Source organism: Sceloporus occidentalis, unplaced genomic scaffold (assembly GCF_023333645.1).
Source record: "Sceloporus occidentalis isolate IW3139 unplaced genomic scaffold, rSceOcc1.0.p SCAF_4, whole genome shotgun sequence".
Taxonomy (NCBI): domain Eukaryota; kingdom Metazoa; phylum Chordata; class Lepidosauria; order Squamata; family Phrynosomatidae; genus Sceloporus; species Sceloporus occidentalis.
Window position 1 is genome coordinate 194,814,555 of NW_028316984.1, and position 24,705 is coordinate 194,839,259.

Below are 24,705 nucleotides of genomic sequence, written 5' to 3' on the forward strand. Positions count from 1 at the left end.
ATTGATTTTTGATTGATTGTTTGATTTTAAGGGTTCAGGATGATTGGGCTCCATTTCTAAGGGCCCAACCCAATCCTATGCAAGTCAAGAAGCATAACTGTAATGGCCGTTTTGCTAGGGACTTCTGGGAACTGAAGTTTGTGAGGATGGATTATTTCTGCAGTGTGTTTTGGACCTCAAAACCCACTGCAGAATTGCATTTATTGTGGCATCAGGGCTATCTCTGACAGAGAAGGCTAAATGCCTCACAAAACAACAGTTCCCAGAAGTCCCTAGCATTGAGCCAAGGCAGTTAAAGCGGTCTCAAACTAGATTATTTCTGCAGTGTGTTTGAGAGCAAAGTGGATTATTTCTGCATTATTTGTTGATGCAATATGACTTTAAACAACAGAAAAATATTTTGATTGACTGATTGATGACTCACATGATCCAACTTTCTATATTAGTGGACCAGGAGACTGCTCACAGTTCAGGGGATAATTGACACCTGGAATGTTTGGTTGCTTGTGAGCTGTTGTTGGGGCAGCAGGTTGTTGTTGTGAGCTACTGTTTTAGTTTGTAGCTGTGAAACAGACATTGAAGTTGATTGAAAGTCAGAAAGGAGTGTGTGTTTGTGTGTATGTATACACACACAGACATGCTGTTTTATATTGTACATATTATAACTGAAGATAAAAAAAACCTCCAGGACTTTGGTTGAATCAACTGTCTATGATTGTTTCTTTTAAGTGCAAAAAGTGGTCAGTGCACTGCCAATACCAAAAGCTGGTTGTTGGGTATTTTTAAAATACTCTGCTGTGTATATTGTTTTGGCTATAGCTGTGTGATTTTTGCTGGCCTTCGTCCCAATTTAATATACTTGCTGGCGGTATTTACTCCCAGATAATTGACAGCTCTGCTGCCACAACCAACTACAATTCCCAGAATTCCATGGCAGGAGCAGTTTAAGTAATAGCAAACCGGATTACTTGTCACGGTTAAAAGACCCCATAAAATAAAAGCAAAAATAAAAGAGCCCCTGAACTCACTGACAGAGAAGGCTGACAAAACTACAGTTCCTAGACTTCCATAGCCTTGAGCCATGGCATAGAGAGAATTCTTTAACAAGTTAAAAGTTAGGTGTTTTTCTTTTTACATTGAAGGACACACAAAATCTGTGGAGTTTATCACATGGGAGGAATTTCTCTTAATTTAAAATGAAAAGAAAGTGGGTCCAGAACGCATTCACGTGAATTCACTAGTTCAACAAATTTACATGAATGCGAATTGCGTTCAAACTGACTTCCCATTGCCTGAAAATAGCTTGCCATTGCCCGAAATTGTGTGTGATCACCTCTCACGCAATAACGTGAAACCTCATGATTGCGTTTGGACTGACTTCCCATTGCCCGAAATTGAGTGTGGTAGTCTATCACGCAATAATGTTAAACCCCATGATTGCGTTCGGATTGCCATTGGATTATACTTCCAATTTCCCTTGTCTGATAACGTCCTGTGTCCCTAAATTGTATCTTAACTAGGTTATGATTACATCTGCCCCCTTTCCTGTGTGAATCGACTGAGATCTGCTCAAGAGAATAGTCTGACCATCATTTTTTGGAACCTTTAAAATCCAGTTCATTCTTGATTCATGGAAGTGTGTTCTTTGGCCTCCTCTTAAATCTTCTGCATCAGAAGAAACAACAACAGAAACCTTCCAACTCTTCTGCCTAAAATTAAGGGTCTTTTTTTAAGAGTCAAGCAATGGAAAAAGAGTTAGTTTCGCTCACCCAACATTTTTATTACCTTGGAACTGTTGCTTTTTTCTTTATTTTCTCTTTGTGTTTTGATTGCCCTCCCTCCCTGTACAATACCTGGTCCTCCACATGCTCTTGGGCAAGAAACAAAAGAAAGAAAGAAAGAAAGAAAGAAAGGCTGAAATCACCTGTGCACATAAGCATCAAGCCCCCAAATAATAATTATAATAATAATATTAACAATAATTAATCATCATAGTAATCAAATAAAAACGACCTACCGACAGAGAATTCTTTAAATAAGCCAATAAACATTATATAGAATATTTATATATTTATATATTTATACATATATATATATATATAAAAACCTTCTGAAAGTAAAACCAAACTATTTAAAAAATAATATTGACACACACACAAAAATGACACCCGGTGTCTTTTCAGCTGGAAAACCCCCAAATTTTGAGGCAGGGGGAATATTATGGTAGACAATGAAGTGGGCTTTTTTCTGTCTCTCCCCCAAGCCTCCATTTTCTCTCTGTGTCTTTTCATTTTGTTTGTGATTGGATGCTGTTCTGTTTTGAGGCATCTTTATAATAGTCGATGCTGGTTTGAAGAAGCGAAAATGCAGCTGGAAGCAAGGAGTGAGTCTTTTATTTCTCAGAAAAAGTTTTTTGGGTGTTTTCTGCTACAAAAGCACCCCAAAACTCTTGGGGTATGGGGTTGTAGCCAGCTAGTCCTGGGTGGCTAGTCTTCCTCCTTCCCCGACCAGCCCAGAAGCAAAGCAAAGTGGCCAGCATTGAGCCATGGAAGTCAACTGGCTGGCAAGGGAGGATTTGGCTAAGCCACTTGCGGCCCAGTCTGTCTTGTCATTCTGTCCTCTGTCCCTTGGTGGGGTCAGCCATGTCTGTCTTTTTTCCTCCTCTCTTCCTCCTCTGCATTTTTCCTCCTCCTTTTCCTTCCTCATCCTTCTTTCCTCTTCACAGGTCACATTCACTGTCGCTGGAGGTGATGGAGATGGCAGAGGAGGCTGCGGCTTTGCTGGACAGGCTGGCAGCTGGGCTGGAAGCAGTGCCCAGAAGAGGCTCCCCAGTGCTTTCTTCCTCCAAAGGCAGAGGCCTTCCTGTGCCCTGAGAGCACATCACTTGCTGCTGGAGCCTGCAAAGGGAAAGGAATGTGGAGGGTCACACTGGGCTAGAAGCTCATGAAAGCTGGTCCCCCTGCTTCCCTCCTTCCTTCAAAAGAGACAACTCTCTCCCCAAGGGACACCCACCCACAATTTGGAGATGTGACCTTTGGGACTACAGGACCGAGAATCCCCTAACTAGTACCCATGGCTTCTAGGGTCTGGGATTCTGGGAGGTGCGGACTGCGTCTGCACTGTAGAAAATTGCATTGACTTGCCCAAGGTCACCCAGTTGGTTTCCTTGGCTGAGCTGGGAATCCAGCCCTCGTTTCCAGTCCTAGCCCAACAATCAAACCAAATTCCAGGGGTCAATGCTGTGCAATCCTGGGATTTGCAGTTTTGTGAGATATTGAGCCTCCTCTGTCAGAGAGCTCTGGTGTCTCAAGAAGCTACAGATCCTAGGAATCCATAGCACTAAACCATGGAGGTTGGTTTGAGCATTGGAATACGACTGGAGACCAGGGTTCAATTCTCGGCTTGGCCATGGAAACTCACTGGGTGACCTTGGGCATGTCACATTCTCTCATCCTTGGGGAAAGGGAATGGCAAAGCTCCTCTGAAGAAGTCTTGGCAAGAAAAATCCATGATAGGTAGTGGCGTCATTAGGGTTGGCAACACCCAGTGCTGTAATTCATAATGTCACCCCCCCCCCCCACTCCATTGATCTCCTCTCTCACCACACCATACAGAATCCTTAGTAATGTTTTTGGTACTAATGTTTCTCATAAATCGTAATTCCCATGTGCCACAGAATGTCATGGTAATAGTTGTGACTTAGGACTTTATCACATGGGATGGATCCTGTGCAGAAACTGGATTTAAAGTGAAAACAACCCACAAAAGTGGGTTGTTTTTCACACAACGTTCAGGGTTAACCTGAACAGAAGTAAAAATAACCAGCAAAAGTGGGTAGCTTTTCAGACAACACTGGCATCAATGGAAATAACATGACATTAATCCAAACGAAAATTCAACAAAACCCACTCTTTTTTACTTTTGGGGGACTTCTGAAAGTAAAAAGAAGGGGGGTTTGTCAGCTCTCCATTCAGATTAATGTTGCATTATTTCTCATTGAATCGACGTCTCTGAAAAACAACCCACTTTGGCAGGTGTTTTGCAGACTTTTAAATCCCGTTTCTGCAATTTGCCCCCAATTTGCCTGTTTGTGATAAAGTCCATAAACAACTAGCACAATTAAAATTATACATTTTAAATTACAACATCATATGCACAGCCTAAATGTATTTATGTATACATAGTTTCATATGCTTGAAGTTTATGCAAAATGTTTAAAAATAAAATTTGAAATTTGATTTTTTTAAAAATCTGGGGCCTCTCCTTTCTCTTCTCACCCCACTCACCCCATCTCTTTGGTATTTTAAAGGGCCACAGGTAAATGCTTCAGCCTGTTTCCACCAAAAAGCCGATGTCTGGGAAGCAGTGGTGCCACTCCCTCTTAGGGTGTCACCTGGTGTGGTCTGCACTCCCCTCACTCCCCGCACCCACTAACATTGGGATAGGAAATATTGAAAGCTGGTCTCTAGCCCTCCCTCCTTCCTTCAAAAGAGACAACTGTCTCTGCATGGGACACTCACCCACAGCTTGGAGAAGCGACTTTTTGGACTACAGCTCTCACAATCCCCTAACTACCCATGGTTGCTGGGATTCTGGGAGCTGTTGTCCAAAATGAATAAGAAGGCGAAGGTTGCATCTGAACTGCAGAAATTGCAGGGACTTGATCAAGGTCACCCAGTGGGTTTTCATGGCCAAGCTGGGAATTGAGCCATGGTCTCCATTCATAGTCCAACCCTCAAACAAACTTACATGGCTCAATGCTGTGAAATCCTGGGATGTGTAGTTTTTTGAGATACTGTCAGAGAGATCCGGTGCCACAAGAAGCTACAAATCCAGGATCCCATTGCAGTGAGCTATGGAAGTTGGTTTGAGTGTTGGACTATGACTGGAGACCAGGTTTTGATTCCCAGCTTGGCCATGGAAACCCACTGGATGCTCTTGAATAATTCACATACTCTCAGCCTCAGGGGATGGCAATGGCAAACCTCCTCTGCCAAGAAAACCCCATAATAGATTCACCTTAGGGACGCCATAAGTTGGAATGACTTGAATGCACACAACAACAACATAGTTAAAGCAGTATCAAAATGCAGTTTTTCTGCAGTGCAAATGCAGCCTTGGCCTTATAATTAATTTGAATGACAACTCACAGAATCCCCAGCAGCAAAGGGTAGTTCTCCAAGCCTCCATGGAAGTCAGTCCCCCATACCCACCTTTGGATATGCAGCATGTTTGTACCAACCAGCCCCATACTTCTGCTAGATGGCCTCCTCTTGTCACCTTACACCATCAACATCCCTACACCTAGTTCTTCTTTTTCTAGTCCCTTAAAAACTCTCTGTTTCTAGGCATGCTTTACCTTTGCCTATCCAAAGAGGTCTTTTCTCTTCACCTCTGCCTCAGAATTCATTTCCCATCAATCTTTATCCCTGTGCTTCGACTGTCTCCAAGAGTTTCATCCTTGCAGATATTCACAGTCCCCACCTCCAATTATCCATGGCTTCAAACCATTGCTTCCCCTTCCCCTATCCCCATTTGGCCTCATATATAAAGGAACTGATTGATGACTTGCTTTTATTAATTTTTTGGTTTATTTTGCTTCTCAACTCACCAGGGCCTCAAACCAAAGGAAACCGCCTCAAGGAGTGTCACCATCTACATCTGCTTGTTAATCCAAGCTAGTGTAGTGTGGTTGAATCAATGGGAAAGAAGTGACATTTATCTAAATCACACTGATACAATAGGACTACTCTACCTGAGATTAACAGTTGGATTTATGGCCCTTCTGTCTCCCCTAGATTTTTCATCTTTTATTTACAATGGGAAGGGGAAATGTTGATATTACTACATTCTTCCCAAGGAATGCAAGCATGGCTGGGATCACTGAGAATCAGGCCTTTGTTTTAAATATTTATTAAAATTTATTTCAGTGGTTAATATTTTGTGCAGTTTAAATGGCAGTCTGGAACTACACTACAGACTGGGAGCAAGCTGCATTGAAATTATCATGCACTGCTTTTGAACTGAAATCTATAGGATTGGATTAATCGCATGTAAAAGTCCACTTGTTTTTACAGTCTGGCTGATCTCAATTGACTCTCACTTGATTCCCACTTGCCTTACATTGATCAGCCTTGATTATTTATTTCTAAATATGTTTTATCCTATGCTATCTCAGTGTTGCTTACAGTCAAAATGACAGCAATAACAAAATGCCCCTGACTGAAACAACCATCAATAACAATATATCAACATTTTAAAATGACAGCAAGTTCAGCAATTAAAAGCCAGCAGAACACTTAAAACTACATTAGCTCTTATAAACTTTAAAAACTGCAATCCTATATCAACTTGCCTAGGGGTAAGAAACATTAAATGTTTTTATCTTTTTAAACTATTGTATTTAATATTTTAACATGTAATTTGTTTTAATTATTGCAATAACTAAATTCCATTTTATTGTATTATTTTTCTATGCTTTTAATTGTACTATTTTTTAATGTTGTAAGCCACCCTGAGCCCCAGTCTTGGGAGAAAGGCAGGATATCATCATCATTATCATCATACAGTGAGCCTGCCCCATAAGCAGGCTTCTCTTCTATGGCTTTCAGCATATACTGAAGCCACTGCACAATGTTATGAATGCGCCACACTGCATGCACGCACCCAAATATTTCCAATGGCGCACGAGCATACACAAATTTCCCCTTATGTGGGGGGGGGGGGGGGCTGGCACGGATCTCCCACATAAGGGAAGGGAGGACTGTATAACTTTGTGGGGCATACGTCTGAGTAGACGTGTTCAGCTGTGTTTATTAAGCTATCTGATGTGGCTGACCAGCAGGTTTATCATGTCCATGGCAGGCAATCGCTCATGGATTGGCATGGATCCATGAGCCACCATTTTGGATAGCATTGATATAGAGGATTGCACAGTAAAAGGTTTGAAATCCTTCCAGGCCCCCTGATTATAAAATGTCAGAATATACCAACCACAAAATGTGTGGCAGCACAGATCTACTGAGTTTTCATGCAATTAGTTTGACATATCTTTCAAATTATGGACCTTGCACAACACCCTCCCCTCCGTTTTCACCTTGACTTCCACTCCATGTCATTCCAACCCAACATCTCATCTCCGTTGCAATCTAAGCATCCCCTCCACCCTAGTAGTCTTCATTCATCATCAAAAGATGTAAAACACAATAATACATTCTGATCCTCCTGCATACTCAGGTTAATAAAGAATCAAGAACTGTAATCTACTCTCACCAACAAAGTGATGATCCACCCACCCCTTGCTCAGAAAGCTGCGCTGTAAAAGAACAGAAGAAATCATTCTTCTAACTTTTCCAGTCCTGCAACAAAAACATAATTACAGCTATACCCTCATCAGACGTTAACTGTCATGCCTTCCCCCTTAAACTCTTGTCTGCCTTCTGCCATAATTCACCCTGGCTATATTCATCACTGCCAGGGTGGTGTAGTGGTATGAATGTTGGACTAGTCTCCCTAGTCTCTCAAAGTCCAAATCTCTGCTAAGAAATGGGAATTTACTGGGTGACTTGGTAACTCGCATTCTCTCAGCCTTAGAAGAAGGCAGTGGCAGACTTCCTCTAAATAAATCTTGCCAAGAAAACACCATGCTAGGATTACCTTGGGGTCATCATATGTCAGAAACAACTTCAAAGCACAAGACAACAATAATATCATCACCATGACTTATTTCTTTGCTTCACCCTCTCTACTTATAGAAAAACAATACTCAGATGATAGACATGAGTGTATTCTTCACAAGTGCAAGATTCAAGGTTCTATTGATACTGTTATTAGGGGCTAGAAGAAAATATCACACAGATTAAACAGGGCTGGTGCAACCCATTAGAGATCTCCTGCCGGCCAAAGCTGTCAATAGTGGACTAGAGCTACCCCTCTGGCAGCGTCAGACCAGGGAGATGAAGCAACAAATAATAATAATAATAATAATTATTATTATTATTATTATTATTATTATTATTTCTATCCTGCCCCTCTGCACATTGCAATCAGGGCAGCTTACAACATTAAAATGTACAATCCATATCCCCCAATCCTACCCCCTTTAAAATACAATTAAACAACTTACAATATAACAACAAATTGGGTTGTTATACCTACCCACCCAAGTCAAATTGCATGGGACATAAAGCCATGCAACTTATTTTGTCCCTGGAAGTAGAAAATCCCACAGTCTCCATTCTCTGCACTAAAATAGAATAATTAGTTAAATAATTAATAATTTGCTGCCCTCTTGTGACACCCCAAATCTGCTGCCTGAGGCAGTTGTCTCATTCTGCCAGCCTACTATTGGTAGGCAAGGCCCTCATTATAGGAACATAGCAAGCTGCCTTATAATGAGCCAGGTCCATCTAGTCCAGTACTGGTCACTTTGACTGGCAGCCATTGTTCTCCAAGGGTTCAGGCAAGATTCTTTTCATAGCTGGATGATCTCTCAGTCATGTAGTAAAGAGGCATGATCCTGCTTAGTTTCCAAAATCATACCAAGATTGCATGTGTTCAGTATGGTATAGTAATGATACTAAGAACAGCTTAAAAGAGTTTTGCTATTAACCTCATCTCTCTTTGTACATACTGCACTTGCTTGTCTCTTTTCTATATACTTCTCATTATTCACTAATCGTGGCATAACAATGTGAGGCTGAAGGCTTTCATGGCCAGCGTCCATAGTTTTTTGTGGGTTTTTCTGGCTATGTGGCCATGTTTCAGAAGAGTTTATTCATCTGTGGCTGGCATCTTTGGATGTCTTTCTCTGAAGATGCCAGCCACAGATGCTGGCAAAATGTCAGGAATAAACTCTTCTGGAACATGGCCACATAGCCAGGAAAAAAACACACAAAAAAACCACCATAGTGTAACAGTTTGTGTGCTGGCTTAGGAATCTGGGAGAACAAGGTTCAAATCCCTGCTCAGCCACAGACCTCTACTGGGTGACTGCGGCCAAGTCAAACTCTCTCAGACTAAGAAGGCAATGGCAAGCCTTCTTTGAATAATCTTCCCAAGAAACCCCCGTGATCACTATAAGACTATAAGATCACTATAAGGTCACCATAAGTCAGAGTAAACCTGAAGGCAGATAACAACAATAAAAACAGAATCTCAACTGGGCCTCCCAAACTGGTTTCAATATGTTATGTTTGTTGTGGGGAGGTAGACACTAATATTCCATGTGATGATGTGGACTCTTGCATTTGTAAGACCCAAGCCCAATAAGACAGTCTTAATGCCAACAGAGCTGTTTTAACTAGTCAATCCATGTTTTGACTGACTTGATATAGTCAGGCTCGATGAAAGTCAAAGATTTCCCATGAAAAACTTGCCAGACTTCTCCTTTTGATAAAAGCCTTTCCCCAGTCCTAATATCTGTCATTCCTTCTTTGGATACTGCCATACAGGTATTTCAGTCACTAAGGCAAGCTCTATTGTTTGGCAGAAAGAGACTGAATTTCCACCAGGAGCAGATTCTGATTAGCATGAAATGGCATCAGGAAATTGTTTCATTTGCCATAATTGAATCTTTACCATTAGAGCTGGTGAGGTACTATTTTCTACCTCTTGATCCCATATAACCTGTCTGTCTTTTGGTATATTATCTACCTTCGCTTTGGACAAGACACAATTTTTCCCAGGCTTGGGCCATCTCTTCAAGCATGCCAGTTGAAGATGATGGGGGCTGTAGTCTATCACATCTGGAAAGAAACAGGTTGGGGAGGTTGTCGTATGCCTTATACTAATGAACTAACATCTCCCATGCACCTAACTTGCAATGACTTCCATCATGTCACTATCCCACTCCTGTATCACCTACTATCCCAACCACCTCCCATTAACTCTGAAACATTCTATCACTCCACTAATCTCTGTAATTTGCAAATGGAACAAACTACATTAGCTTTTCCTCCTTACTTCAAGTAAGGAGTAATATCTTCACTTCATCACATGCCTGCATTTTTATTATTTCCACCTACACTAACTGATTAGGACAGATGTATAGAGTGCATCTAGACAGTTAGCATGGTGTAGTGGTTTCAGCATTGGACTCAAATCCCTGCTCAGCCATGGAAACCCCCCGAGTGACCTTGTGTGATTCACACCTTCAGAGGAAGGCAAAGGCAACCCACCTCTTAACAAATCTTGCCATTAAAACTCTGCAATAGATTGTTTTTGGGTCCCCATAAGTCAGAAACAACATCTAGAGGGTATCTTTATCATACAGTTATGCCAGTTCAATTCCACTTAAACTGCAATGGTCCCATCATACAAAATCCTAAAATCAATTATTTGATGAAGAGTTTATAATTTTCTGATAGTGAGCTCTAGTGCCTTAGCTCAGGGGAGTGCATTAGGTCTTTCTGACAGAGACTTAACTATCTTTCTAAACTACACATCCCGGGATTCTGGAAGATGGAGCTGGGATAGTTACAGTGATATCCAAATACTATACTATGTAGTGTGTAGATACACTCTGAGAGAAGTTTCTCACCCATGACAAATTCCACTTTGTCCTCTCCTCGCACAAACAGTACTGATTGGACCATTTTATCCATGGGTAAATTTATGGAGAACAGATCTGTCAAAGACCTTAACAGCTCAATGGAACCACCATGTTTGGACAATGTTCTTCTAAATATCAGCTGCTAGGGACAGCCAGGAGAGAAAAAGGAAGATCTAGCTGTTGATTTCTAGAAAGAAAATGCTGGAATAGATGGAACATGAAAGACCTAGGGAGCAGCTTTAAATTAAGTCGGATTAGGTGTCTTTCTTACCTAGTATTATCTTCTCTGTTGGGTACTGGCTGCCCAGGGTGGTCTCAGGAAATTAAAAATGCCACACAATGAAGCCAAAGACCTTTTGCAGGCAAAGCAAATATTCTACCCTAGGCTGTATCCCCTTCTGAATTAGACTTATTCCATCATTGATCTTCCTGTGTTCTTACTACAAATTGTCAAATTAGAGAAATAATGGATATTTACTTATACACACTGCTTCCCACAAAAATTCCAGGATTAGGAAAGACAACTTCTGTCCTTGCAAGGCAACTTGGAACATCCAGGGACAGTGGTCTAAGATTCAGAGAGGACAAAAAGAAGTTCACTCATGCTGGTTTTGGAGACTGGGAAGAGCCTTGAGGAACTATGTAAAATGCCCTTCTTCCCCAGCATCCTGCTTCACATAGTGGCCAACAAGATGTTTTTGGTAAGCTTACAAGTAAAACACAAGAGCAACAGCACTCTCTGGCAACCAGCATTCAAAGGTATCCCACTGTTTCTGCAGGAAGTCATCCTGCTCAATAGCCATGAGAGACAAGCTGAATCCAGAGAAAACAGAGGTACTTGCAATAGGAACCCCAAGTCCAGGGAAGGAAATTTGTCAACCGGTCCTGAATGGGGCCAGACTTCCCCTAAAGGACTGCGTTCACAGTTTGGGAGTACTCCTGGACTCATCCTCACAGCTGTCATCTCAAGTAGATGCAACAGCCAGGAGTGCTTGGTACCAACTTTGGTTGATATGCCAACTGCATCCCTACCTGGACCAAAAGGATCTTGAATCAGTGGTACATGCACTGGTAATCTCTTGTCTTGATTTCTGTAATGCGCTCTACATTGGAGTACTCTTGTGCCAAGTTCGGAAGCTTGAACTGATCCATTATATGGCAGCCAGACTGATCACCAGATCTTGCATGTTTGACCATATAACACCTGTGTTAAAATCTCTTCACTGGCTGCCCATCAGCTTCTGGGTGCAGTGCAAGGTGTTGATGATCATCTTTAAAGCCCTACATGGTTTCAGCCTGAGTTACTTGCGGGAACGCCTCTCCCTACATAATCCACCCTCCACATTCAGAACATCTGGAAAATACTTATTAGAGTTACAAACGATTAGACTAGTAACAACTTCCCAAAAAACTTTCACAGCTGCTGCTCCAAAATTGTGGAATATCCTCCCGGAAGAGATCTGCCTTATTACCTCCTTGGATGCTTTCAAGAGGGCAATTAAGACGGATGTCTTCTGGTGGGCGTACCTGCCGGACCTTATATGAGAGATACTGCTCCACTACTCTGACGATGCTTGTCTTGGAATTCCTATTAACGCTGTTATTAATGATAGAGTTGGTTTTTTAACTAAATCTTATTATTGTCGTGTTTTACTGACTGTTTTCTGGATGTATTTTAGGTTGTAATCCTGCTTCAATCCAACTGGGAGAGGCAGGAAATATATATATATATATATATATATATATATATATATATATATATAATCTATGTCTGTATAACTCCGAGGCCATCACCCTGCTTTGTGGGAACAAATGCCACAAATTAATTAAACAATATATACCGAAAGTTCTTTCTTTCATCTCTACAATGGGACAGCTGGCTTAGGAGAAGTAGAGAGGGTTCATAAGAATCATGGCGTCATATTATATTTCCATTGCTGTGTTTTCTTCATTTTGGTTTGACATGGTCTGAATCCTCTGTGTTAGTACGAACTGACACAGACCCACTGGCTCAATTGTTAAATGGTGAGTCAACATGTAGGTAAATTCCAGTGATTCAATGGGTCTACTCTAGTGCAAATGAACAAAAAAAATTTGATATCACTCGGCAATTCAGGACATCAATTCATCATTTTACCCAAAGGACAAGAACAAATCTTGTCATTGAGACCAGTGCTAGAAATCCAAAGTGTTGGTCCAGGGATAGGTGTCAATCTGCGATTTATTGGCTGTCAGTCCATGGTGAGTTTCCAGGAAAGAAAGAAACAGTTGTATTTAATTGGCATAAATATGGGGCCAGTGAAAAAAACTCTTTCCAGTTCTGCATATCAGATAGCTTAAGAAGCACTGGTCTAGACATTTTGCCTTATACGGGTGTTGCTACATGAAAACAAAAGCAGGCATGTGGGGTCTTATAGGCGATGCATATAAGACACATCATCTGTTGTTGCTGATGATGGTGGTGTTGTGTGCCTTCAAGTCATTTCCAGTTTATGGCGACCATCTTATCCCCTTAAAAATGACTTTATCCTTTCTTTACCCATTAAATATATTCCATTTAGAAGCTGTGGTCCTTCATTATACTGTTTGAGTAGAGGTGATTGTGGTAGAAAATGAGTAAATGTCCACACCACAAACAACAATACCTCTATAAAGTCGAAGGCTTTCATGGCCGGCATCCATAGTTTTTTGTGGGTTTTTTGGGCTATGTGGCCATGTTCTAGCAGAGTTTCTTTCTGACGTTTCGCCAGCATCTGTGGCTGGCATCTTCAGAGAATACTGGCATGGAAGAGAGTTGGGTTTGTTAATCTATGCTAATCTGTGTATTATTCTAACAATAACTCTATTATGTGACTTTCAGATCTCCTAAATAGTTAACATACAACCAAGTTATTGTTACAACCAAGCCTCCAAATTCAACCAGGTCACATTGTTTCCCAGCTCCATCCCTATCTATCCATCCATTTCTTTACCATCCACCTGCTGGGGCCACTGTCTACCCAAGATTTATACTTTTGCCAACAGCAATTAAGAGCTTGGGAAAAAACCACCCTTTTCTGAGGTTTAGGAGCCATCAAAGTAAAAAAAAACAAAAAAAAAAAAAAAACAAAAAAAACCCCACATCAATTTTTCTGGGATCTGCAGCCATCCTAGCCAAACCTGCTTCCAGGATCTGAAATTCTGGGGGACCATTCATGCAACACATTTATAGCACTATGATCCCACTTTAACTGCCATGGCAACATCCTATGGAATCCTGAGTGAGGCACTCAAACTTTCTGGTTGGGAATTATAAATATCTCTCCCTTAACTCCAAATCCTAGGATTCCATAGGACTAAACCATGGCAGTTACAATAGAATCACAGAGCTATAACTGCATAGTATGAATGTCCCCAGGTCATATAATGGCTAGGTATCAACACACCATAACATCAATATGACTTTGGTGCAGCTCCACCTGGTGTGCTCCAAATATTTTCACTTTCAGCCCCCATGATCTCTCACCTTTCGCTGTGTTACTTGGGGGCTAATGGGAGTTACAGTATGAACAACACTAGATGTATGCGGGAGGCAGATTAAACTGGTGCAGTTCTTTGGTTTTTAAACTGTATACCTGAGGATCCTGGGGTTCCTTAGAGATTTATCAGACCAATTTTTCTGTTAAGAATATTACCAATCTTCCTTTTCAATGAGGAATCACAGAAAAGCATTGGTGATATTATGGGGCACATTTATGAGTTTGTACAGGTGCCCCCCATCTCATCCTACTCTGCCACCACATTGTTCTCTAACAGGCATGAGTCAAATAGCAAATGTACATGTTTCTTTGTGGATTAGGAAATCTGAAAAAACCTGGTATAGACCCATGTGTGCGCACACAATGTTTAGGGCCATGAAGAAATGGTGATCCACTGGAATAGGAATTGCTTTAATTTATACTGCCCACTATACTAATTTATCTATCATTCCCAAAATTTATATTTATTATACCATTTGACAAGTTAGTGAAAGCCTTACAACTCTGCCATCTGGATAATGTGCGCAATTCTAATTCAGGAATTTGTGATTTTACGTTATATTTTCAGATTCTGTACGTTGGTGTTGCATCTGACTGCATTAGTAGTTAACTTAATATTTTGCCAGCGCCTTCTTTTCAGAAAATATTTCTCATCAGCTTCCTATATTATTTCCTTTCCTTGAGTGCTATACTTTCCGTTACGGGTTTCCAGTCATGTTTTACTGGATGATTTATGGGGTGTGCAATAATAAAACATGGGAGTTTTGATCCTGTAATATTTTTGAATTAGGTTTTGTTTCAGGGGGAGTAATTTCCCAATAATTCAGTTTTAGAATATTATTCAAATATGTGTAACTGAAAACATCACACTTTCAAGAGACTATAATTACAGCACTATCTTCAGTTAGAAAAAAGCATGGCTGCTCAGAATAAGCTACCATTGAGTACAATGAGATTTACTCACAGGAAAGCCCATGTATTTCATATTTTATTAGACAGAGGAACATTTATAACACCCAAAGATGTCTAGTTCTAAATTTCAAGTAGAAATATTTCTGCTTGAAATGTAGAACTAGACATCTTCAGGTGTTACTGAATTTTAAGCATGTTTCCTATAGTGATTTTCTTTGTTATGCCTCACAATAACAACCTAGGATCCAGATTTTGCCATAGAGTAGATGTGTGCCTAAGTCTACATCCAATCCATCCTCATCATCTAAACAGTCCATCTGAATGTATTCAGATTAGACATAGTTAATAGCATTTCAAGACGTTATTTTAAAGCCTTCATCAGAGCATCCAGAGTTGAAATAAAACTCATGTCCACTTGAAATATGCCATGCTATTACTGTTTTTGCTACTTCTTTCTCTGTTTATGTCATTTTATTGTTCTGGGTGTCTACAGTTCTTAGAACAAAGACAAGAAGAACACTATTAATCTTGAACAAAGTTAAATCCTCTCAAGTACAACAGTTGTTTTTTTCAAAATGAATAGCAAAAACAGAGCTAAGATAAATAAGATAAGTATGTATGATCTGGTAATTCAGTATTGAAATTACAATTCCTCCTAAGGATTATCATGTGTAATAGTAACTGATGTATATTTGATTTCAAGCAGCTTTCAGGATGATGGATGGATGGATGGATGGATGGATGGATGGAGAGATAGATGATAGATAGATAGATAGATAGATAGATAGATAGATGATAGATAGATATATTATTGTATATATAAACTCCCATTCAAATCCCATATTTCAAAATAACTGTTCCCTTTCTCATTTCCATTCATTTTCACCATGATTTCATTCAGACTGAAGAGAACAAACACAATTTCTTGCTACTTCACTATGGAGTCGAATCTCACCTTCTCTCCTCTAGTTTAGAAAATGAGCTTAAACTAAATTCTACAAAGGATCATTCACAATTTGAACCACAACAAAAAAGTTTACTCTTGATTCAGGCTTCCTAAACTTGATTTCCCCAGAAAAGCTTTCAGGGCACCAAATTCCAGAAGAACCCCATTTATTCTATTTTATACTAGACTCTGGAGTCTTTTAAATCATAGGGAAGGGCAAAAATATGGAAATTAATGCATATAACTGTGTGTACCAAATGTTTTGCTCCTGTTCCATTTTCCTTCCTTTCTCTTTATATAGCAAATCCAGAAACCACTTGAAATCACCATCTTTTTACAGTAATTATGATTTTATTTCCTTGTCTTCTGGGGAGTGATATAGATTCATCAGGGACCTTTATGGACGCCATTCCTCTGCCATTATCAGTGCAGCTCAGTAACATTTACTCTCACATATGCAGCCTTTGTTCATATACTGCTCCTTGTGACTGACAAATAAATGCAAGAACTTAGACTAAAACCGCTTTGCCCATTGTGGAATTATTTCTTCCCCTCTCTCTCCCACCCACTAAGTGCAAGTTACTCCTTGTCATTGTACCTTCTCCTGTGCTTTCCAATTTATTCTATTCCAAAGATATAGGCAGGAACACACACACAATTCAAGCCTTTCCGTCTTTATTTTTTCCCAGGAAAGGATCCTCTTAATGAATACTTTTACTCTGGTCCACATCCCGTTTCATAACCTGGTTGTTTTCCTGTTCCACAAGTCAATGGGGCTAAACGGGTTTGTTTTCAGGAGCACTGGCAGATTGTGAATTGTGAACTGAGCCTCTGTGACTCCCTACTGAAAAATATAGGTCATTCCTCTTAATGAATGCATCTAAATAGAAAGCTGTGCCTATTGTCCGATCAGGGCTTGCTGTTCTAGGGAGCTCCTCCTTTCCCTGTTTATTTTTCATTTCAGCTTAGACACACACCTTCAACCCCTTTTGCTTACGCTCCTATTTTTGTTCTCTACTAATACCAATTGTCCATTTGTGTGTGTGTGTATATTCATCTTCCAAAAAAAAGGACAGTGTGATTTCCCAGGAATGACTCTGCTCCAGCGATGTGCATGAAATGCAACTGTGCATTGTGAGGTTTGACTCTGCCGTCTATAATAACCATAAAGTCTTTAAAATGCATATCTTTCATAATAATTCCAATTTCTATTAAAAACTGGTTTTGTCTGAATGGGATAAAAATGCTTCATAAAGCGTTATCTATGTGTCTTTCAAATGTATGCTTACAAATAGATGCTAGATGGATGGATGGATGGACGAAATTCAAAAGGTCATAAACCATATTGTTCTATAGGATGTAGCATTATGGCCATACACTTGGCTTGTAGCTAAAGCCATGTTAAAACAAGAGAGGTTAGGTGTAGTTGATTATATTTAAGAGTGGACTTCATCCCAAACTCACTATTGGAGGCAAGCTGCATGACACACAAAGAAACCCAAATAAAATGAAAAAGGGCATGGACCATATTATTTCATAGTATGTAACATTATAGCCATAGACTTGGCTTATAGCTAAAGACATGTTAAAGTAAAAGAGGAGAGGTGTGATTGATTATATTTAAGAATGGACTTCTCCCATAACTCACTATTGAAAGCAAGCTGCATTGCACACAAAGAAACCCAAATAAAACTGAAAAGGGCATAAACCATGTTATTCTATAGGATGTATTATTATGGCCATACACTTGGCTTGTAGCTAAAGCCATGCTAAAGCAAGAGATATTAAGTGTGGCTGATTATATTTAAGAATGGATTTTTGCCCAAAATTCACTATTAGAAGCAAGCTGTATTGCACACAAAGAAACCTAAATGCAATTGAAAAGGGCATAAACCACATTATTCTTTAGGATGTAACATCATGGCCATATATTTGGCTTGTAGCGAAAGTCACGTTAAAGCAAAAGAGGCTAGGTGTAGTTGATTATATATGAGAATGGACTTTTGCCCCAAACTCACTATTGGAAGCCAGCAGCGTTTCACACAAAGAAACCTAACCCTTATGTTTATTTGAGATTTACTCCTAGTGAGCTACAAGGACTTTAATTTCAAAATGAATATGATTAAGGTAATGCTTAGATGTGCATTTAGGAATGGGACGGGTGGCTGGAGAGAAGTCACTAAGCCAGGATACATGATTTAAATGGGCTACTAACCGGGTTATGTATCAGATACAGCATTTAACAGTATTAGAAATATCCATCTGTATACATGGGTATCAGGAAGCGAAATGTAATGGTATTAAATTATATCCTTCCGTCGTGAAATAGATATCGTACTTTAATATATGCTTATTTAAAAACCACTGCCCTGCGTCTAAAGTATGGAGAGAGAGAGAGAGAGAGAGAGAGAGGCAAGCAGGAAACAGCTTTCTGCTTTTAGTCTAAGGAAGATGTAGCAGTGGATGAGTCTGAGAAATGAAAATGAATTCTAGAGCATACTATGCTTTAGAATAGCAATAACAGCAAGAATATCTCTTATGTATCTGTGCTTTTTCAAGATGCCTTTGGGTGACTCCATCATGTCACAGGGGTTTCTTGGGCAAGGAGTATTCAGAGGTAGTTTTGCCAAAACCTTCCTCTGAAATATAGCCTACAGCACCTGGCATCTGTTGGCGGTCTCCCATCCAAGTACTATCCAGGGCTGGCCCTGCTTAGCTTCCAAGATCAGGTGCCTTTAGGGTATTTAGGCCCAACTGGACTCTTTCTCTGTCTTACTATTGCTTTATGTCAAGCATAGTGTTACGGTGCTCCAAAGTTAACACATCTTCCTCCTTGCTCCAAAAAGAGATGCTCTGCAAACTAAATGAATTTCATGCTGGTTCAGTCTTTTTTCTTTTTAAAAAATATGCCCGATGTATTAGAATAGAGAGAGGCCTGTTGCAGCAGAAATGCACCCAGTTTGTGAAATATTAATTGCCGCTCTGAATGTCAACACGCTTACTTGCAAGTAAACTTCCATTAATTCAAATTACAGCCTGCCTTAATGATATCAATATGATGGGACACTAAATTGTGAAGCGTAAACTAATGACAGTGAGAGATTAAATATATATGTATATATATAATATATTGCTCCTTAAAACCAACATGATATAGTAGTTTGAGCTCGGATTATGACTCTGGGGAATCGGGTTCGAATCCCTGCTTGGCCTTGGAAACACATGGGTTGATGTTGGGCAAGTCACACTCTCTCAGCCTCAGAAGGAGACAAAGACAAAACCCTCCCTGAACAAATCTTGCCAAGGAAGCCCTGTGATAGAGTCGTCTTAGGGTTGCCATAAGTTGGAAACTACTTGAAGACACAACAACAACAACAACAACATTTCTCCTTCTTAAACCTCCCTTTTCTAAATTCATACAAGACAAAATATTCAAGCCCCTAAAATTAATGCACCATCTCCTCTGAAATGCTGCATTTTGTTGAAGGGAAATACACATTTCTCTAAAGTATAGCATATACTTGCTTCTTATTGATCAGTAAAACAGTTGATAGGTAAATCCCACTGGGATTCAATAGGTCTACTTTAATAACAGGATCCAATGTTGCCCCATAAAGCTGCCATCCTAAGCATATTTTAAAGTATTATTTAACATTTTTTACCTTTTTCGTTGCATTTTATTCTGATAATATGTAACTCATTTTAATATTGTAATAATTTAAATCTATTTTTATGTACTATTTTGTATGCTATTTTAATGTACTATTTTTGTATGCTTTTAATTGTACTGGGTTGTTGTTGTTGTTGTTTTTAATGTTGTGAGCCACCCTGAGTCCCAGTTTTAGGCAAAAGGTGGGATATAAATAATAATAATAATAACAACAATAAAACTTTTGTTTATATCCTGCTTTTCGTTAAGACAATCATAAAAATAACACAAGACAATAAAGCCACGGCGCTGTTTAAAACCTGATAGTCTGACTTTGGAAACCTGGAAGAAATAACCATTTTTCTCCTCAAGGTTTCTCCTTTTGTCCATTTCTAATGTGGGTCCATCATTTTGATTGATAGCCAAAGCGAATCTTTAAAGAAGAAGAAGAACAAAATGAACCAAGGGCATAAATTAGGAAAGAGAGGGCATACAATTTCATCACTCACTACATTGACTCAGAAGCGGAGAAAGAGACACTGCAGAAATAATCCAGTTTGCCAGCACTTTAACTGCCCTGGATCAGTGTTGGCAAACCCTGGGAGTTGTAGTTTCCTGTGGCACTAGAGCTCTCTGACAGAGAAGGCTAAACATCTCACAAAAGAACAGTTTTCATCATGATTTCCTTGCATTGAGCCAGGGCAGTCAAAGCGGTCTCAAACTGGATTATTTCTGCAGTGTGTTTCGGAGCTATGAACGCATTTATCAAAGTAAAGAGTTGTGTGTACTCACTCCTGGCTTTTGGACAAATACAGTGTGGTAACTAAACCAAAAGAAGTCAAGAAAGCCAGATTTACTCATGCTAGGATATAATGTGTGTAAAGGTCTTTGGAGCTCTTTCTTTTCTCCCTGCTTCCTCCTTTTAAATCTCTTTTACTCAGTCCAAATGTCATCAACCGATGTAGCAGAGAAACTTCCACTTCAATGAAACTAAATTGACACTCAGCAATAATTTTTTTTACAAAATGTAACTGCTGTCTATACAAATGTGGCTTCGTGTTGTGAACCAACATGATTCCAGCCTCGAAAAGGGAGTAAATAAAAACAGGTTTACAAAAATGTCTGCTCTCCAAGTTGCTAGCTCCAGTTATTCCCCACTGAATAGAACAACAACCCTGATGGAGGAGCCGTTGACTCAATGGTTCTGCTCTACTAGGAGTTGGGTTTTGCCCATAGGTATGCCCTTTCTTTACGCAAACAACACAGACATCTAAACCTGAGAGAAGCAGGGAGAAGGAGGAAGGCGCAACCCTCTCAAAGATGAGCTTTGAGCTGGACAGGTGGCTTCCCAGACACTTGCATCTCTCCCTCTTTCTGTAAACAGCCTATTATATAGCATCATTAATATTATTATTGTCGTTGTCGTTGTGTGCTTTCAAGTCGTTTCCGACTCATGGCGACCCTCTCACAAGGGTTTCCCCGGCAAGATTTGTTCAGAAAGGGTTTGCCTTTGCCTTCCTTTGAGGCTGAGAGAGTGTGAGTTGTGAGTTGTGAGTGGGGGTGGGTCTCCAGAGCTGGCCCTCTATTATTATTAGTAGTAGTAGTTGTTGTTGTGGTGGTGTTGGTGTTGGTGGTTGTGCCTTCAAGTCATTTCCGACTTATGGCGACCCTATTATTATTATTGTTATTATTGGATACTCAGAAACAACGTCGACCCTACTATTACCATTGTCATTATCATTATTACTTGTAGTTGTTGTGTGCCTTGCGGCGACCCTAATATTATTATTACTAGCCACCTCGATTGTCTTTTTGACAGAGAGCCGGGGTAAAAAATAAAGCTTTTGTTTGCTTGTTTATTTATTGTTGTTGTTGCTGCTGCTGTGTGCCTTCAAGTCGTTTCCAACTTATGGCGACCCTGTTGTTGTTGGACACTCAGACCCTATTATTATCATTATTGTTAGTTGTTGTTGTTGCTGTTGTGTGCGTTCAAGTTGTTTCCGACTCATGGCGACCCTATCATCATCATCATCATCATCATCATCATCATCATCATCATCAATATTATTGGGCACTTGTTGTGCCTTCTAGTAGTTTCCGACCTTTGGCGACCCTATTATTATTATTGTTGTTGTTATTATTATTATTATTATTATTAGATGCTCAGCAACAATATGGCTTTGTTAAAAAAGAAATTAATCGCTGCAGAGTACAAACAGTGACTCTATGCCTAGAAAAGGAAAGCGAATAAAACAGATTTAAAAACAAAAAACACAAAAGCACCCGGGAAAAAGGGGGACCGCGATCTCCTCAATTCTCCTGAATGAATTTCCTAATAAGAATAGTAGTAGTACTAATAGTAGTACCGCATCCTTTCCCCCAAATAGAGAGTCAAGGCGGCTGAGCTAGCATATATTTGTGTGTGTGTGTGTGTGTGTGTGTGTGTGTGTGTGTGTGTGTGTGTGTGTGTGTGTACAAGGCTTAAGAGAGCCAGCGCGGCGTAGTAGTTTAAGCATCGGACTCCGGAGACCTGGGTTCGAATCCCAGCCACAGAAACCCATTGGGGCAAGTCACACATTCTCAGCCTCAAGGGAAGGCTATGGCAAAACCTTTCTAAAGAAACTGGCCCCCAAAACCCCAGGATAGACCCACAGCCTTAGGGTGGCCCTAAGTCGGAAAGGACTTGAAGGCATACAGCAAATACACAACAAGACTAAGAGCACCCAAAGATATACTACTACTACTATTATTATTATTATTATTTCCCCGCTTTCCCCCTAAAATTGGGGCTCAAAGTGGCTTACAGTCTAAAAAACACAGAGTAGAGTTAAAAACCCGCAAAAAGCGACAATTGAACTATTTAATTGGATTAAACTCGTACAATATTTAAAACAGATCATTTTTTATAGCTAAGTCTCGGGAGAAAGGCTCATGCCACCGACTTCTTTCTTTCTGTTATTTATGTCTTTGTATTTGTTTTGTTTATATCCCTACAGGGACTCAAGGCGGCTAACAAAAGAAAAGCTGCTACAAAATCTCTCTCTCTCGACACTCAACAGCACCGCGCCCTTTCCTCCAAATAGATAAATAATACATTTATTAATAAATAATAAATAAAAAGGAGGGGGTTATAACTCTATGGTTCTCTTTTTTTGCCCCCCAATATTATTGTTTTTAATTAAAATCCACCGTAACAAACAATATAGCAGAAAACGTCCAACAAAACCGAGTTAACCAGCGGCTGACAAAACTGAGCCAAATGCGACTCTTCCTCGAAAAAGAAATCCGCTTGTCGCTTGGAAGCATTGCTTGCATTGTCCTTGTTTTCTGAGGTTTAAATGGGGTCTAAATTTGGTGTATATATATATATATACATACATATATATATATATGGAACCCTACCCCAAATTGATGGTTGAAAATAAGAAAACAAGAAAAATCCAAAGGAGAAACAGAGTATCAATTTGGGCTGGGGTTCTCTAGCTATGTATATAAAGAGCCCTACCCCCAAATTATCCCATGTTTCTTGTTTGGATTTTCAATAAAGCATTAATTAAAAAAAATAAAGGATTCCTCTTTAGGATTTTTCGTAATGTTGAGCCATCCCTCCACCTCTCTCTCTCTCTCTATGTAGATATACATAGATACATGCATGCATACACACAGTATCTCTGGATCGGTGAGGGTTTCTACTACTCTAGTCAGTGCAGCTACTCAAGCGCTGTGCCTGTATCCTTGTGTCCCTCTCCCTCCATCCCTTCCTTCCTTCCTTGCCCTCCGATCCCCTGCCTGCCCCCCGCGGCGGGCGCTGGGTTGGAGACCTGTTCTTGGCGGCGGCGGCGCGGTCCCTCTGCCTGCGGTTCTTGAACCAGTTGCCGACCTGGGTGGGGGTGAGGCCGGTGGCCTGGGCCAGCTCCCTCTTCTTGCCGGGGTTGGGGTAGGGGTCCTGGAGGTACCACTCGCGGAGCAGGTGCCGCGTGCGCTCCTTGAAGCAGTGGGTCTTCTGCTCGCCGTCCCAGATGGTGCGGGGCAGCGGGAACTTCTTGCGGACGCGGTACTTGTCGACGGGGCCCAGGGGCCTCCCGCGGAGCTTCTCGGCCTCCTGGTAGTGGGCCTCCAGCCAGAGGGCCTGCAGCTTGGCGTGGGACTCCTTGGGGAACTTGTGGCCCTCCAGGATCTGGTAGAGCTCGCGGAAGTGGCCCCCGTGGAAGGCCACCACGGCCCGGGCCCGCAGCACCGACTCGTTGCGGTGGAGGGCCTCGCAGGCCGCCCCGGGGGCCACCGGCAGCGACCAGAGGAAGCGCCCCAGACGCTCCACGTCGCCGCTCTCCTCCAGCGTCTCGCACACGCCCGCCACCTGCGCCGCGCTGAAGCTCAAGCTCGGCAGGTGCAGCATCCCCCCGACGGCAGCAGGAGCGGCCCAGCCAGGGCCAGGGAGAGAGGCAGAAGGAGAGAAGAAGAAGAAAGGCAGGGCGAGCAGGAGGAAGAAGGGGCTGAAGTCCCGGCCTGGGAGGCGGCCCTCCTTGCCTTGCCTCCTGGGGAAGGACCCTGGCTGAGGCGCCTCGTCCCCTCCTTCTCTCTTCTTCTTCTTCTGAGGCGAGCGATGCTCCTTCTCCTTCTCCTCCTCTGTCTCTTCCTCCTTCTTCCCTTTCTTTCTCCTCGGAGGGAGCTTTTGCAGAAGCAGCAGCAGCAGCAGCCAGCCGCCGCCGCCGCGCGCCTTGCGCTTCTGAGGCGCCAAGAAGAGAAAGGAGGAGAGGAAAAGGAGGAGAAGAGGGAGAGGAGGAAGAGGAGGAGGAAGGCTGCGCTGGTTTGTCGCCTGGCCTTTGGGAGGAGGAGGAGGAGGAGGAGGAGGAGGAGGGAGTTGTGTGTGTGTTGCGAGTGTGCGAAGGCGGGAGGAAGGAGGACGAGGGGAAGCCCCGCATCTCCATCCCTCGCCTTCATCCTCCCAGGGCCTTCTCGGCTCCTGATTGGCTGCCTCCACTTTTGGGGGCCCTCCCCTCCTCGGCTCCCAATGGCAGGGGACGCCTGTCCATCACTGTCAAGCCGCTGTCAATCGAGGAGGAGGAGGAGGAGGAGGAGGAGGAGGACAGAAGAAGGGCTCTTTTGCTCCCCAAACTCTTTGGTCCAA

At 41.4% G+C, this 24,705-nt stretch overlaps 1 protein-coding gene across 3 annotated transcripts; it reads right to left on the bottom strand.

Annotated features, from left to right (window-relative positions):
* Window positions 1-1,989: 1,989 nt before the first annotated feature.
* Window positions 1,990-24,059, bottom strand: LOC149315224 (homeobox protein SIX6-like). Of its 3 annotated transcripts, none has more exons than XM_089522776.1 (2): window positions 23,458-24,059; window positions 1,990-2,897 (listed from the first exon to the last, which is right to left on the bottom strand). In XM_089522776.1, exons 1-2 carry the CDS (start codon window positions 23,971-23,973, stop codon window positions 2,733-2,735), a joined length of 681 nt encoding a protein of 226 aa, XP_089378902.1. In that variant the 5' UTR covers window positions 23,974-24,059; the 3' UTR covers window positions 1,990-2,732. The 3 variants fall into 3 exon arrangements, with proteins under 3 accessions (XP_089378902.1, XP_089378899.1, XP_089378900.1); XM_089522773.1 differs by having other exon boundaries at window positions 23,399-24,059; XM_089522774.1 differs by lacking the exon at window positions 1,990-2,897 and adding an exon at window positions 13,110-13,330.
* Between the last annotated feature and the right edge of the window lie 646 nt (window positions 24,060-24,705).